This window comes from Mustela putorius, unplaced genomic scaffold, assembly GCF_011764305.1.
Source record: "Mustela putorius furo isolate JIRA1106 unplaced genomic scaffold, ASM1176430v1.1 tig00000785_pilon_pilon_pilon, whole genome shotgun sequence".
NCBI lineage: Eukaryota > Metazoa > Chordata > Mammalia > Carnivora > Mustelidae > Mustela > Mustela putorius.
Genome location: NW_025421480.1, coordinates 1,956,165 through 1,973,220, shown reverse-complemented (window position 1 = coordinate 1,973,220; position 17,056 = coordinate 1,956,165). Strand labels below are relative to the sequence as shown.

The 17,056-nt window shown below is 40.9% G+C and overlaps 1 protein-coding gene across 5 annotated transcripts in view; it reads right to left on the bottom strand.

The window, feature by feature from the left end:
* DNM3 (dynamin 3) overlaps positions 1-17,056 on the bottom strand; it is a 546,523-nt gene that overhangs the window by 274,769 nt on the left and 254,698 nt on the right. For 3 of the 5 annotated variants that reach the window (XM_045084619.1, XM_045084617.1, XM_045084615.1), the window contains exons 13-14: positions 13,374-13,425; positions 12,531-12,560 (exon numbers count right to left, since the gene is read on the bottom strand). In XM_045084619.1, coding sequence (XP_044940554.1) covers positions 12,531-12,560; positions 13,374-13,425 — 82 coding nt within the window. The remainder of the gene's footprint in view (positions 1-12,530; positions 12,561-13,373; positions 13,426-17,056) is intronic. The other 2 variants (XM_045084616.1, XM_045084618.1) reach the window with 1 other exon arrangement.

Genomic DNA, 17,056 nt, shown 5'->3' with positions numbered 1-17,056 from the left:
AATTGTCTCTTAAATATTTCATTTACTTATTTTTTTAACGATTTAAAAAATATATTTATTTATCTATTTATCTATCTATTTATTAATTTGACAGAGCGAAAGAGAGTCCAAGCAGGGGGAGTGGCAGGCAGATGGAGAAGCAAGTTCCCCACTGACCAAGGAGCCTGTGGGGGGCCAATTTCAGGACCCTGGGATCATGACCTGAGCCAAAATCAGCTGCTTAACTGATGAGCTACCCAGGTGCCCAAGATTTGTTATTTTTAAGTAATGTCTACACCCAACATAGGGCTCAAACTCACAGTCCAAGATCAAGAATCACACGATCTCCTGAATGAGCCAGCTAGGCGCCCCACCCCGTTTCTTAAATATTTTAAAGTCTGTATAACTTGTAATAAGTGAAATGAAAACCAAAGCAATATATTATTGTTTTCAGCAAACTATCCAAAATTACATAAATTATAATTATCCAGTGTTGGAAATTCAGGTTCTCACATATATAGTTGTAGGGTCTATAAACTGGTTCAGCTATTTTAGGAAAAACTGCAATCCTCAGGGGGATTCTTGAACGGCAGCACACTACGCAATACCACGACATACCAGTAAAAGAAGTTAGTTGTCTTCTCTCTGTGTCTACATGGACGAACCTCTAAGATGTATCATTAAGTGGATAAAGTAATTTCAAATGTGTCTGCTAAGCATCTACTAGATAGAGGAGGTTCTAAGTGTTCCAGACCCATCAATGAACAAGAGAGACAAAAGTCCTTGCCTTTGTGGAGCTTGTTAGATAGTGTCACATATGTAAGATATTTGTGATCACTTTTTAAAAATCATCAACTGTGTGTGTGTGTGTGTGTGTGTGTGTGTGTGTTTATGTACGCACTGTACTCGAGTGATAAGAGAGGTTACATCTAAGAGGTTGAGTAGGTTGGGGTGAGAATCAAGGCTGTATCTAGTGGATCAGCATTACTTAATTTTTCCACAGTGAAAATATGCTCATATATTTCTTGTGTAACAAATGAAAATTATGGCTTCAAAACACTAAGGCTCCACTGAAACTTTGTGTTAAATTAGCTAGAGGGACCCCGGGTGGCTCAGTTGGTTAAGCATCCAATTCTTTTTTTTTTTTTTTTAAAGATTTTACTTATTTATTCGACAGAGAGAGATCACAAGTAGGCAGAGAGGCAGGCAGAGAGAGAGAGAGGAGGAAGCAGGCTCCCTGCTGAGCACAGAGCCCGATGCGGGGCTCAATCCCAGGACCCTGAGATCATGACCTGAGCTGAAGGCAGCGGCTTAACCCACTGAGCCACCCAGGCGCCCCAGCATCCAACTCTTGATCTCAGCTCAGGTCATGATCTTAGGGTCCCGAGATCAAGCCTCATGCTGGGCTCCACGCTCAGCACGGAGTCTGCTTGAGATTCTCTCTCTCTCTCTCCCTTTGCCCCTCCCCTGTGCATGCCATCAGTCTCAAATAAATAAATATATAGAAAGATAAATTAGCTATATACTGCACATAAGGGAAGTCTTGAACAACAATGGAAAAAAACAAACAAACACTTGAGGAGCAATTTTTCTGCCTTTTTAGAGTAATAGCTCTATCCTGTCAAACTGCTTAAGAAGCCCCAGTGCCAAGGGACCAGATGACGAGCTAAGTGGCGAGGAGTGGGAAGGGGGCAAGCGGACTGCCAGGAAGCTGCAGCAGGCGGGCGTGAGGCGTCAGGAGCATGGGTGCTCCCCAGGCCTGCAAGAGGGAGCCGGGAGGGAGGGAGTGTGGGAGAGCTGGGCGGCCGGTGTGGGGCTACCAGAGGCTGGTCTGAGGAAGAAAACCAGCAACTTCTGGGACCGGCTGAGGCAGCAACCTTTAGGACCCCTCTACACTCAGGTGCCTGTGTAGGAAAATAAAGTGGAAACTTCTCTGAGATGCGGAATGAAGAGTAAAGAAGTGGAAATGAAGACAGTGAGAACCACTCATTCAGAACCAAGGAAATGATACAATCCCAAGGCCCATAAACCTTGAAAAGAGTCATAAACAGGAAGACACTAAGATGTCATTTACCTGTTAATTGGGGAACATTCAGATCCAAAATTACAGAGGCCAATCAAGTAATAATGAGGGAAAATAAAATGTTTAAATGTTATAAAATTCCAGAGAGCCCAAATCAATCAGGCATTTAACTTACTAGGAAACAAACACATTGTGCTTTGTTTAAAAAAAAAAAAAAAGGAGGGAGGGTACAGAAAGACAGAGGACAAAAGAGACAGAGGGAGGGAACAAGGAGAAGCAGGGCGTGAGGGGAGCCGTGAGACAGCTGGTGAGAGGCAGGAGGAGGAGAAGCACTTCGTTTGCTCGGACGCCATTTCCCTGGAGAAACAAGACCAAGCGTCTTCCGTCCCAAGAAAAGGCCACAGCTGAAATGAGCGGCTACATTCTAGCCCTTAACGGCATTTTTCAGGGTGATTTTGAGTAGATAGGTTTTTCTCCTCACCGATTTTCAGCCTTAAGCCTTCAATTAAGATGTAACTTGGCTGTAAAAATATGGTAAGGACATCTGCACATTTTCTGGAAAAAATTATGAGGCATATATTAAATGCTATTCCAAATAAAAGTCTAGATTTTAAAAGACGCAGAAGAAATTAGTAGACCATGCACTTCACTAAGTGTGGCTTTCACAGATGCCATTCTCTATTTTATTAAAATAAAAATTTTTCTATTTTAAAAGCTATTGACTGGCCCCTCTGGACTTCCTTGAACTGAAGGAAAAGAGGAAACACATTCTAAAAGCTACTCCAGGTTTTCATTGTTACAAAGTAAATATGAATATTCCCCCCAAATATATACATTCAAACTGTAACCTCTGATGGGATGGCATTAGGAGGTGGGGCCTCGAGGAGTTAATTAGGGTTAGAAGAGGTCATGAGCGTAGGGCTCCCATGATGGTATTAATACCTTTATAAAAAGAGGGGGAGGGGGCACGAGGCTGGCTCAGTTGGTAGAGCACGCGACTCTTGATCTCAGGGCCACGAGTTCAAGCCCAATGTTAGTTAGGCATGGAGTCTACTTTAAAAAAAAAGGGGGGAGGGGGACAAATGGATAGATGGATGGATCCCTCTTCCTTTCTGTCCCAAAAAAGGGCATGTGAGAATATAACCAGGAAGAGGGCACTCACCAAGAACTCAATCACGTGGCACCTTGGCCTCAGAATTCTAGCCCCCAGAACTGTGACAAATAAACATTTGCTGTTTAAGTCACCCAGTCTGTGGTATTTTGTCACAGCAGCCCGAACTGACTGCCACAATCAGATTAATTTATACAGACCTAAAACTCACGCTATTCAGGATTGATCAGCTTTAGATTAAGAACAAATTTCAGGGGCGCCTGGGTGGCTCAGTGAGTTAAGCCTCTGCCTTCAGCTCGGGTCATGATCTCAGGGTCCTGAGATCGAGTCCCACATTGGGCTCTCTGTTCAGCGGGGAGCCTGCTTCTCCCTCTCTCTCTGCCTGCCTCTCTGCCTGCTTGTGATCTCTGTCTGTCAAATGAATAAACAAAATCTTAAAAAAAAAAAAAAAAAGAAAGAACAAATTTCAGGAACAAATAAAACCAAGAGTGAATGGACTTCAGTGATGCAACTTGCTTTAACTGAGACTGAGTGAGATTCTTCCCGCAGTTTCTGACCGGTTAGAAGCAGTGGATAAACCTCACAATGACACAAACAAGAGCGAGAATCAAATTGCTGCCCCTGAATCCTGATGCTCTCATTAGGAAACTGTTCAGACTGGACACAGTACTTGGCCTTTCCCTGACTCAGCTTCCTTATCTGTAAAATGGAGATTGAAACAAATAATACATCCTCTGTTAATATTTTTTTAAAAAGAAAAAATATATTAAAAGAATAAATAAAATGGAGATAATCAGAGCACCTACCTCACGGGATTGTTGGGACAAATAATGAGTTCATGGATGAGGTACCTAAAACCACACCTGAAACACTTTAACTAATCCATGTTAACTACCACGATTTCTACAGAACTGATCGGAGGGGACAGCCATTCATCCCTTCAGTTTTTTTAAAGTATTACAACTTTCCTACTTGATAGATTTTAAAAATGCAAATTCCCAAATCCTAAGATGTATGTATAGCTCCACACCATGTCTGTCTGTCTTTCTGTCTGTTGGTTTCCTCTCTGCCCTCCCCTTCCCCCGACTCCTGCTGTCTCTTGAGGGCTGGGGGGTAAGACTGGGGAGAAGATTAGCCAAGGCAGAACATGAAATGAGGAAAAAGGAGTTTGTGTATTATCACTTAAAAGTGTGCAAGGCTTCCTTTTCCCCCCTCATGATGAATTACTTGTATGCTACAAACTTCAGAGAAAAATAGATAAATTCTCAAGAAGCAATCCTAAAAAAAAGCCCAGTTAATCAAAATGATACTTTAATGGCACCATACAGAAGGATAGAATAGTGCTGCTTTATCTCAATAATACAAGGTTAGTATTTTCTCAAAACAGAATAATAAAGAAAATAGCTTTTAAAGCTCTAATGGTCCATTTTATAAATTCTTAGTTTAATAAACATTCAAGTGCATGAGCATCCTATATAGCTAAATCCCAGATAAAGTTTTATTACAATAAGACATTTAAAGAAAAGAAGAAGAAGAAAAGAAGAAAAAGAAAAGAAAATCTGCAAGTGGCCAAAGTACAGTGAGTTGAATACTGTCTCCCAAAATTTACATCCATCTGGAGCCTCTGAGTGTGACTTTCTTTAGAAATTGGGTTTTTGCAGATGTAACTAGATAAGATGAGGTCATACTAAATTAGATTGGGCTCCAGATTCAATGACTGGTGTCCCTAGAAGAAGAGGAGGGGACACAGCAACAGACACATATAGAGGGTCAGAAGCCATGAGAATATGGCAGCACAGAGTGGAGTCCTACTGTACAAGCCAAGAAGGGCCAGGAGCTGCCAGCAGCCAGGAAGAGCCAAGAAAGATTTTCTAGAACCTTCACAGGGCACATGACCCTAAAGACAATTTGATTTCAGACGGCAAGCCTTCTAGAACTGTGAGAGAATACATTACTCTTGTTTTCTGTCACTTCGTTTGTGGTACTTTGTTACAGCAGCCCTAGAAAACTAATACCCCAAAGAAATGGCGGCCTCAGAACTAGTGTATAAACTTAAAAATTTAAATATCAGACCAACTGGCAGCAAACAACACTTTGTTCTCCTGACAGGAAAGAAACACAGCTAGTAACAACAGATCTCATTTTACACATGCGATATGTGCTAAAACGCTTGTGATGTATGATTGTACTGGTATGACAAGTTATATTCTCACTGACCTGAATTGCACAATTTTAGAAATGTTTCCTAAAATTCAATCCATTACATCTAATAAAAATTATATTTACATTTCTTTGCTGATAAGGGGCCTCTATGTAATGTATAATAAATACAGAAAAGCATCATACATTCTTAAAGGTATATATTCTATCTTGCCACAAATCTTTGATAATTTTTAATTATTGAGTTATTTCTTCTAAATAAGCAACCACAAAGCACTAAAACAGCAGTATAACACCGAAAGAGTTTTCATTAAAACGGGCCACTTGAAGATCAATAGAGCAAGTATTCAATTCTTCCTGCAAATAATGTTTTCTAATGTATGTTCTGTTAAAAGAACTTGATAAAGAAGTGCCAACTTGTTCCAAAATTTATAATATCTAGCTTAAAATACATTAAACTATTAAAATATTGGGGTGGAGGGTACTTTTCTTCTTCTGTACTCAAAAAGCTGTCCTCAAAAACTAATCCACAAACCATTATGGAAATGCAGAATCTGCTGCTACTTTGTAGCAATCTTTCCTGCTTCCAAGGGAGCAGAAGGCTCAATTGGAAAATAAAAACAATCATTTTACCATCTTTCTTGAACACTAACAGAGGACACAACAACAATAATAACAAGCGCCTTAGATAGGGCTTACGACCAGCCAAGCCCTGCGATAGGTACCCAGCTTGTATTATCTCATTTAATCCTTACAAAAACTTCATGATCTGCTGCTGCCCCTCGGAACAATTTGTTACTTAAACTGTAACTCCTGGAGGATTTTACTAGTTGCCAAGCACATTTAGCCTTAAGAAATACATATACTGGCAACAGGTCTTTGGGGAGAAGGACGATGTACGACAGTGAAGCTGGAAGCGGCAAGTGGTGCTGCCAGTTTCTTGCAGCTGACTTGTTTGTGCCTAATTCTTTTCCCATCACCGGCTGGAAGTGGCAAGTGGTGCCTGAATAGGGACCAGACCAGATCTGATCAGAAATAAAACAGGAGAAGAAGCCCCAACGTGAGTTTTGCACAGCCGTGCCTTTTTCCTGCTGGTGAGTTGTGGGCCATTATCGCAGGTCATGGGTAATCTAGAGAGCACAAACGATTATCGCCCTTATGTTTGTTTATCGAGAAGGTTCCTGAAGGCGAGAGGAGCAAAAGTCAGCGAGGGCCAACTTAGGGAGCTTTTAAAGGTAATTAAAGAACATTGCTCCTGGTTCCGTATATTAGGGACTTTCGTATACTAAAGGAAAGCAAATTCCAGTTATTATATGGCCTACTTGGACCCTCATTCGCTCCGTTTTGGAGCCTTTGCAAACCCCTGATTTGGAGAGCGATAATGAATGTTCAGGAGAAACTAAAAAGAGGAACCTAAACATGCCATCCAGGAGGAGAAAGAAATTATTAAAGCCACCAGAAAGGAATAGAAAGGAATTATTTAGAAAGGAAATTATTAAAGCCACCAGAAAGGAATATACTCCTCCTCCAGTAACAGAACAAAAGGTGCCCATGGCACTGTCGCCATCGGCTCCGCCGTTCTATAAGAAGGCACCATTTAATGAAAAAGATGAAGAGTACAGGCTATCGGCTGTTCAGAAAGGCCTCCTTGAAGCACAGCGAGTGGGAGACCTAGATGCCTTGCATTTTAATTTCCCGGTTATTATTACAGAACATGTCGCTCCAGGACATGATCCTAACAACCCTAATGGTGTCTATGAGGCCAAGCATGAGCAATTTCCCTTCAAATTATTGAAGGAACTAAATCAGGCAGTACAAAACTGTGGAGCTAATTCTCCATTTACAACGGGAATCATTCAAGGCATCGCAGAAGGCAATCGGCTTATTCTGTCGGATTGGTCATTGCTAGCGAGAACAGTTCTATCTCCAAGTGAGTTCTTGGAATTCAAAACATGGTGGCAAGATCATACAGAAATAGCAGCTGCCCATAATAGAGCTCATAATATTCCTATTTCCATGGAACAGCTCATGAGTCTTGGACTGTGGGCCCAGGTACAAGACCAGGTATTAATGAATGATCAAGCTATTGAGCAGCTCCAGTGTTGCCGTTTGAGAGCATGGGAGAGAACAGAACCTCAGGGAGATAAGTGCTCTTCTTTTCAAAAAGTGGTACAGGATCCAAGAGAGCCCTATACTGATTTTATTGCAAGATTACAAGAGGCTGTCAGAAGACAGATAAATAATCTTGAGGCTGTGGATACCATTATGCAACTGTTGGCTTATGAGAATGCTAATTCTGATTGTAAGAAGTTGCTAGCACCCTTTAAAGGCCAGGGAACATTGACAGATTATATTAAGCTATGTCAAGGAGTAGGAACAGAGGCCTATAAAGCTGATTTGTTAGCTCAAGCGATGGCTGCTCTGACCACAGGAAAATTTAAAGGACAGTGTTTCAACTGTGGGCAAGCAGGGCACAAATATTAATCTTACTTTTGGATATCAAAATAGGCCAGTATGTATCAGCAATCATTCCAATTGCCTTGTCCCTGTTCGGGCGCCACTTGCCGCTTCCAGCCGGCACCGGGAGAAGAATTAGGCGCCGGGAGAAGAATTAGGCACAAACAAGTCAGCTGCAAGAAACGGGGAGCAGCAGTCCTTTTCGACTCTTGTCCCCTGCTCCCAGTTTCTTGCAGCTGACTTGTTTGTGCCTAACTCTCCCGACGCCGGCTGGAAGCGGCAATGATCCTATTTCATCACCTGATTTAGAAGCCTGAGGAACAGGACATTCAACGTTTGCTCCTGGCCACAGGGTGATTTCCGAGTTCCAGCTCTGAAGAACCATGACACTGTCCTACCTCTCCACTGAACAGCACCCACAGAAACGCTTCTGTTCTGTTCGCTCGCTTTGGAAAGACGGCGGGAGATGAGGGGAGAGCAAGTGAGAGGATGAGCCGGGAGCAGCTCGTTAGTCACTAATGGACCACAGGGTTTTAATAACTGGTTTCACCATGTTGCATCTCTTTAACAAGACAATACACCTAAGATCCTATTGTCCGAGCTAAATCGTGGTGCAGACAGAGCTCAACAAAGCATCTGCCGCCATCACCTCCACTGCACGTCCTCCAGGGTCACTCCCTCCTCTTCCGCCCGCAGCTCCGAAGGCTGTCCCAGGAGCCCCGCCCCGTCCCAGCCGTCCCACGGGGCTGAGGAGGCGGGCAGATGTCCTAACCAGCCGTCACTTAGCGGGGCAAACTCTGGCCTCTTCCAACTCTGCTCTCAAACCATGTCCTTGCAGAGGCTGGACAGCTATGGGGCTTGGTAGGCAAATTTCAGGATGCTGGATGTGCTGGCAGCTTTGGGGCGTCATACAGAGAAGAGACTGGCTTTCAAGAAAGCAGGGGAGGGACAAAACCCTGTTCTGGTAAGAAAGTTCTTTTCTGCTTCAGGAAGTTTGGGAACCCAGTTATCTGGAGGCCTATCCGTTTGGGAAAGCTCAATTTCTGACTCCAATTTAAAGTCAGCAGGAGAAGGCGCATTGGTGGGAAACAGACAGACACGAAGCCCAGGACTGGGAGGCAGCCCGAGACGCAGGCTCCTGCACCAACCTGCTCTGCTCCCGGTCTGAAGCAAGGTTCTTCCTCATCGTACATTTCGTCCTAAGTACTTCCTAACTGGATGCAGTCTGGGCCAATGAGCACGTCCGCGGTGTCTTCCCGCCCTAGATTCTTGTAGCTAAAGGAATGCATGATCAGCCGCGTAATCCCCCCGGCTTCCAAATATCGTAGATCTATCCTTAAATCCAGGGAATTTCATCCCTATTTCTCTTCAGCCACCCAGACCTTCTGAGGACAATGTTCTGCAAATATCTGTGGTTCTCATTTGTCATGCCCCTCCCCAGTTCTGTGCCTTCTTATTCTAATAACCTCTCTGACCTTCAGGTGGCATTGTCTCGCGCCCTTGAGACACAACATCGGGCTCACTGATGTCAGCCTCCAGCTCTACACATTCTCCCCTTCATCCTGGTGTGTTCAGTCCTCTCTTAGCTGAGGTTTCACTTTCTGTGGTCAGGGTTACCCGCTGTCAACTGCAGCCCGGGAGCAGATGATCCTTCTGACTTCTAAGCACAAGGTTGGCAGTAGCTCAACACCATAACACAGTGCCTGTGTTGCTGATCTCACTTCTTCTCATCGCATGGGCATTTGACCATCCCACCTCAGTATGAGGATGACTACAGTAGAAGAAGGTATTCTGAGAGACAGAGACCACATCCACACAACTTTTTTATAGTATATTGCTATAATATTCTAATTTATTATTAATTATTGTTGTTAATCTCTTGCTGTGCCTAATTTATAAACTAAACTTTATCACAGGTATGAATGGATAGGAAAAAAAGCATATCTGTAGGGTTTGGTACATTATGATTGTACTTAAAACCGTACAATGATACTCCATGGCCTTCTAGATCACAAAAAAAAAGAAAAGAAAAGAAAAGAAATTTAATGGAGCTCAGGTCCTAGTGAAGGAAGTTCAAAAAGATAATAGATAATGTCAAGACAGTAGGAAGGGAAGGTGATTTTACATCTGATGGCCAGGCCCAGTCTACTCCAGAAGTGACATTTCAGGGAGACCTGAAGGATTAGAAGGAGCTAGCCTTGGAAAAGATGGCAGACTTCAGTTTGCTTACTTACTATCATCCCCACCAGGCTGTGAGGTCCCCGAGGACAGGACCCATGATTTATTCATCATTCTGTACTAAACATCTACCATAGTTTTTCACACTCTTAGGTTTTGAATACATATTTGATGAGTGATGGGATGAATGAAGATTATGTTTAAGTTTTTGGGCAATGCAACTTTAAGCTAATTATATGCTTACATTGTTTTATACCAACGTTGACATCAATTTGTGGAACTTTCAAGCTGACAAATTTCTAGGCAGCCAGAAATGAATGGGATTGCCTTTAAGGAGTTTTCCTTTTCTGAATTCCTTCTAAAATATTTCAGAGTGGACTCTGTATAGCAGAATCTCTTACAACCAAGAGCCCTAAAGGAATATCGGAATGGATGAACCACCTGTAGGATGACACAGTATTTCTGCCCCACCAACCATAAAAGCCAGCATGAGTTGAAAGCCTGGGCTCTAAGGGTCCCTGACTGAGCTTCTTAATAGGCAAAGACTTTTTATACAAATTCAAATCAACCGCGGACATTCAGATTCATAAAGAAAATGGTTTCAAGTAATTATAGTTCATTTCTGCTAAGCAGCAAATAAATAAATCTCTAAAATACACTGTACTGCAAGTAATTACTGAATTTGATCCTGCAATATAAGATATTCTGGTTCCTAACCCCTTACTTGCAAAGTAAAGGGTTTTTGTTTTCAAACAGCCAGGGGCACTTGAGTGGCTCAGTCGGCCAACTCTTGATTTTGGCTCAGGTCCTGCTCTCAGGGTCGTGAGACTGAGCCTTGAGTCAGGCTCTGTGCTGGGTGTGGAGCCTGTTTCAGATTCTCTCTCTCCCTTTCCCTCTGCCCCTTCCCCTCTCTCTCTCCCTCTCTAAAAAATTTAAAACTAAATAAATAAAACAAATAAACAAAACAAAAATTTAGCGGCAAACTCTAACCTGACATGAAAATATCTCTCATTTCATCTTAGTATGACTGTTCATTTGTTTTCCTGCAGAAACATAATGTGTTTAATTAAAGGGTGCTGTGTCTCTGACCCCACAGGAATACTGGGTGATAAATGATATATGCAATGTACTTTTTTTCTAAAATCCAAAAAGTTCTGACATTAAAGGCACATCTTGCCCCAAAGGTTTTGGGTAGGGATCTGTATTCTATTATGAGACTCACCCAATTCTATTATCTTGAATTTTAAGACCTCCATAATGTATGGGCTTTGAAGTACTCAGTGAAAGTAAAGTCACAGAAACACAATTAATATTATTTCAGCATTTGGAAGAATATATAATTGAAAACTGTTCTGAATTTCCTTTCTATCTGATTTAAAATATGGATTTATGTTACTATACTATTGCTTTTCCGATAAGTATAAACTTCTGTGAGCTAAAGCTTCTGATCATGAGGAAAGTTTTATAGACAAATGCTTTATACATCAAGCCTTAATCTGGGCATTGCAGTCTTCAGAATAATTTGCCATAGCTCATTTCCCCAAATGTTTCATTGTTCTGATTTTGTAACTTTTGTAATTTTTTTGTATTTTATATTTCTTCTTCTGAAACTTCAAGAACAGCACCTACAAGGTAAATGCTTTTGCAAGTCACACACCCAGCACCCAGCTGCAAAACATCACTATGTAAATTACTTCTGATTCTCACAATCATCCTATGGATATATTTTCATTCTTCTCATCACACAACTGAGCAAACTCTGGTTCAGTTTGTCCCAGGCCCCGTGGCTACTAAGTGACAGAGCAGAATTTGGAATGTCTAGTTTCAAAGACTTTCTTCCAAAACATCATGAGGCAAATAATTGGTCGATACTCCACAATCTCATTCTTAACTTGAGCCCAATTGGAAGAAAGGGTTTAAGGCTGCTTCATCTGTGGTAAAAATGAGAGTGTAATGTTTTGGGGTATTGTTTTTGTTTGTTTTTTTAAATACCTATGCCAGGAATTTGACAGTATCTTTACACTTCCATAAAGTGAAGATAGAGTATCTGGTTTTAAAAGATTCAACTTTAAAGCCATGTACAATAGCAATGGATGTCATTTGGGTTTTGTTTTATTTTTTAAAAAAATACAAAAAATTGTAATTGAGTAGGCTTATCTACAAATACATCAAAATCAGATGTTTACTATTCACCCACCTTTTAGAGGCACCAACCACATTTATTGGAGATATTATCACACAAGTTATAGAGAAAGGCTTATTATGCCTTGTAACAACATAGCATAAAGGGACAGAGATGAAGATCATTAATGATTTTAATTATTTTAAGGCCCGTTAAAATTAGAGAAATATCAAAGCACCCACAGTGTTAAGGGTTTATTATTACAGCATTTTAGAGTTTACTAGTTCATACCTTTCAATCACAGCAAGTTATTAGCAGTGAAGGGATGAACCCTCTTAAGGGGATTTTTATTTCAATGATAACAGTGTTATGGACAAGACAACCTAAGTTTAAAAAAATTAGTAGCAAGCGCTAGTTGAGTTAATCAGTTAAAGACAAACTGTGCCCTTGGGAAGCTAAATGAAAAAGCAACAGTAAAGCTTACAGAACTTAGCTCGTACAATTTGCCTTGAAGGCGGAAGATTGGTTCCCTGAAATAGCAAAGAATTATATGCTTTAGTTCAGAAAAAAAGTTTTTAAAATAAAGTCTGTTATTACCTCTTCTCCTTTCAAAACAATGGAAAAACTTCTAGAGCAGAGGTTTCAATTTGTTCAATAATTGTACCTCTGAATTAAAAAAAAACTATAAAATCATCATTGTTTTGAGTTGAAAAGAAATAACAATGCAAATATTCATTATCACATAAAACATAAAAGAAACAGCAAACTGTCAGAGTTAATGCAATCTCTGCTGAGCGCTATTAGTCAGAGACAGCTGGTCAGCCCCAAACACAAAAACTTAAAAGATCAGATCTTCGTAGGAATTAACATCTTCATTAGCCAACAGGAATTTGGTGCGGCAGAGAGTAAATCCAACAACTGCCTTCTTTATGAGCTGTCCCTTCACTGTTACCAAGCTGTGCAAACGTGTGAACTAGTCAGCAGCGACAGAAGCTCATGCAACGACTCACCATGTTTTAACCTTGAACCAACTCACAGATTCCATGTTAAATCAAATTTAGGGGTAACATAAGCAAGCAAAGTAGGACACAAGGAGTCACTTTTGAAAAGCAGAGCAAATAGCAGAAAAGTTATTTAAAATAAACTGATAAAGTTAAATGCATAAAATAGCCACAAAAAAAATGCAATGCACTCCAAAAACCTTACAAGCAAAAACAAAACAAAATAAAAAGCTGCATTTTTGGCAAAATCTGCACATGATTAATTTGCATTAAAAAAATCAGTCAAGCAACTGAGCTCAAATTCTTTGGGCATGCATGCACTGATTATTTTAAAATGCCTACCTGATTTCCAATTGTGTTTTTCTTGTGAACCTGACTGCTCCTCTGCTGAGCACTGAGGAAAGGAAAGGAGACCAGCACTGAAGAAACTCATGAGACTTTTTTGGGAACAAGTAACACATATTAAACTATATATAGGCTTTCAAAATGCATCAAAACCTGAGACAGAGCAAACACCAAAAATCCAGGCCAGTTTAATTCTGGAAACAAAACCAGCTCAGGGGAATTAGTATGAACTACCCATCCCAAACCAAAACATGACATCACGGGGTACAAAACCATATTGCTACACTAATCACATGAGTCTGCACGTGTTTGTGATGTCCTAATAGAGATACAGAAGAGTTGCACTGAAAATAACAGTTAACACTTACTGAGTATATGCTTGAAGAGGTGTTTTAAAGGTACCAGCAATTTTGATTTAAATTTCTACTTTCACTCCATGAGATAGTTACTATTATTCTTCTCATTTTACAGGCAGATAGAATGAGTCACACAGAAGTAAGGTTGCTTTCCCAAAGTCACTCAGCTAATAAGTGGTGGTACCAAGCACTCTGATTCCAGATCCCAAATTCTTTGTGCTATTAACCAATCTCATTGCTTTGAATTCTACTCCATTCTGATGACTCCTAGAGTGATCTCCAGCTTGGACCTACTTCCCCACCCCCAGATTCAAATGTTTTGGCAACTCATCCTCTCCACTTGGATGTCTAATGGACATCTCAAACTTAAAATGCCAAAGCTGACCTTCTGATCTCCTCCCTAAAACCTGCTCCACCACAGTTGTCCCCTCCTTGATTAGGGGTCATTCCATATTTCCAAGCGCTTAAGTCAAAATCCTTGATCCCTCTCTCTCTCTCACATACTCTACAACCAATCATGAGTAAATGCTATTGACTTTACTTTTTAAGATGTATTTAAAATTTGGGGTGCCTGGGGGCTCAGTTAAGTGTCCAACTCTTGGTTTGGGCTCAGGTCATGATCTTGGGGTGGTGAGATTGAGCCCCACAGCAGGCTCCATGCTCAGCAGGGAATCTGATGGAGATTCTCTCTCTCTCTCTCAAACAAATAAATCTTTAAAATAAAATAAAATAAAATGTATTTAAAATTCAGCACCTTCGGGAGCCTGACTGGCTCAGTCAGTGGAGCATGCAACTCTTGATCTCGGGATTATAGTTTCAAGCTGCATGTTAGGTATAGAAGTTACTTAAAGATAAAACCTTTTTAAAAATACATTAATTTAATCAGATAAAATCCAACATCTTTTTACCACCCCCTATGGCTACCACATTGGCTCTTATTCATATTATTATCACTTACTCTGGACTCTGCTTCCACACTTGTCCCCCTAACATCAATTCTCAACACAGAGGCCAAAATGATCCTTTTATAAAGGGGATCCTTGCCATTCTGCTGCTCAAAACGCTCTGTACTACTATGCAATACCATTCTACTCAGCGTAGAAGTCCTTACAATGGTCCACAGGCCCTACTCAGCTGACCCCCAAACTCTGCCTCTTTGAATCATCTACTGTCCCCCACCTTGTTCATTGGAGAGGTCCAGCCACAATGACTCCTTTCTTTTTTTTCAAACCGACCAAGCATGATCCCACCTTAAAGCCTTTATGCTGCTACCTGTTCCCTCTGCCTAGAATACTTACCCCCAGACAACCGCATGGCTCTCAACATCACCTTCTTCAAGCCTTTGTTCAAATTTATCTTTTCAATGAGACCCACCATGATGAGCCTACTGAATGTTACACACCTCCCTCCTCCGGCACTCTTGTCCTCTTCATACTATTCTATTTTTCTCTGTGGCACTTTATATCTTCAAACCTACTATATAGTTTACTGATTTTGTGTATATCTATTTTCTCTCTTCTTCCATTAGAACATAAGCTCCTTGTGAGCAGTGGCTTTTGTCTGTTCCAGTGCCTAGGAACTACTCAGCCATAGTTGGCTTCAACAAGTACCTGTTGAATAGAAAGTCCAATGAGACTAATACATTCTAACACGAGCACAGAGGGAGTAAGAGCCAGATACAACCCCAACAATTGAACTTGGAGCTCAGATACCATGTGCTATGTTACTCTGTCTCTGAAAAGAACAAAGGCTCTCTTTCCATGAATCCATGAGTAAACACCTATTGATACAAGAAAATACAAGTCACTGTGGCGATTCTGAAAAGCCATACTGACCCCGCTCACTAGTTGTTTAATAGTTTATAGAAGCTGGTTTAGAAATTGACAAAAAAGTCTCAAATAGAGAAAACATAAAGTCATCAGTCAACCATTTAAAGTGATGGGATAGTGTGATTCAGTAGCACATCACAAATCACACATTTAGAACAGCTGTTCCAAATAACAATTTTTTGTAATCTACTGTGATGTATTTAAGGTACTTCTCTTCATTCAATCTCAGAAAGAAACACACACTACATTCAAATGAGGCTGGGGAAGGTATGAGTGGTAAAAGGACACACAGTATTTGATTAGTAAAGATTTTGGTATTTTGTTTTTGTTTTTCAATTTCAGGGTTTGAGCTTCTTCTTTCCTGTTTGTTATTTTTCTAGTTTTTAGCTGAATGCTTGCTTCCCTCATCACTATGATATTCATCTCTCTCCAACCATTCCTCTACATAAGCCAAATCTACATTATTCAGGTTTTTGTGGTGAGGCTGTAAATGAGATAATGTTTACAACAGGCTGTGCCCAGGGGTCTGATGCACCCACACTGCCCTCTGGCTGCCCACCAGGCCGTGAACCACGGAGTGTATCTAAAATATTTCTTCTCTGGGGCTTCAGATCTTAGCCATCATTTCTTTTTCCAGGCCATGTGGGTTTCCCCCTCCTCAGGGAAGAACTGAGACCAGAAACCATTGTACTGCAATCTTCCTTCATGGCTCCTTCATGGCTATGGTCATCCTTTCCAAGCACCATAACTGTTGTTCAGGGTTTTCTTAAGAGGAAATTTTTTGGTTTTGTTTTTTCATTTTTTTAAAAGATTTTTATTTATTTATTTGACAGAGAGAGATCACAAGTAGGCAGAGAAGCAGGCAGAGAGAGAGAGGAAGGGAAGCAGGCACCCTGCCGAGCAGAGAACCCGATGCAGGGCTCGATCCCAGGACCCTGGGATCATGACCTGAGCCGAAGGCAGCGGCTTTAACCCCCCCAAGGGGAAATGTTTTAAAATAAGGCACTTACTAGTAGTGATCATTTCAAACTATGCTAGACCCACAGGTGTTTAAAGCAGGCAAACTACTGGGGACCCTTGAATTATGTGTATATCCTCTTAAAATCACATAAGAGAAAAATAGCAGAACATAGAGCAAAAGACTGAGATTGCTGATGACTCCCTATACTACCTTAAGCAAAGAATATAGACCATAGAGACTTCAGTGCCTTATCTATAAAGTTTGAGTGTGTGTGTGTGTGTGTGTGTGTGTGCATGTGTCTGTGTGTAGACAGAGAGACAGAGACAAGGGGTGGGCAACTAGACTAGCTATTTCTTAGGTTCCTTTTAGATCCAAGATTCTTTAAGATGCAAAGTTATTCTCAGAAGCTTATGACCTACCCTATGTAGAGAGACTTTCCACTGACAGAATCTTTACCTACTAAATTATCATATTTAGGATTTACCATAGTCTAAGAATGTGCAGAAGGAAAAGAATTTATTTTATAATCCAATA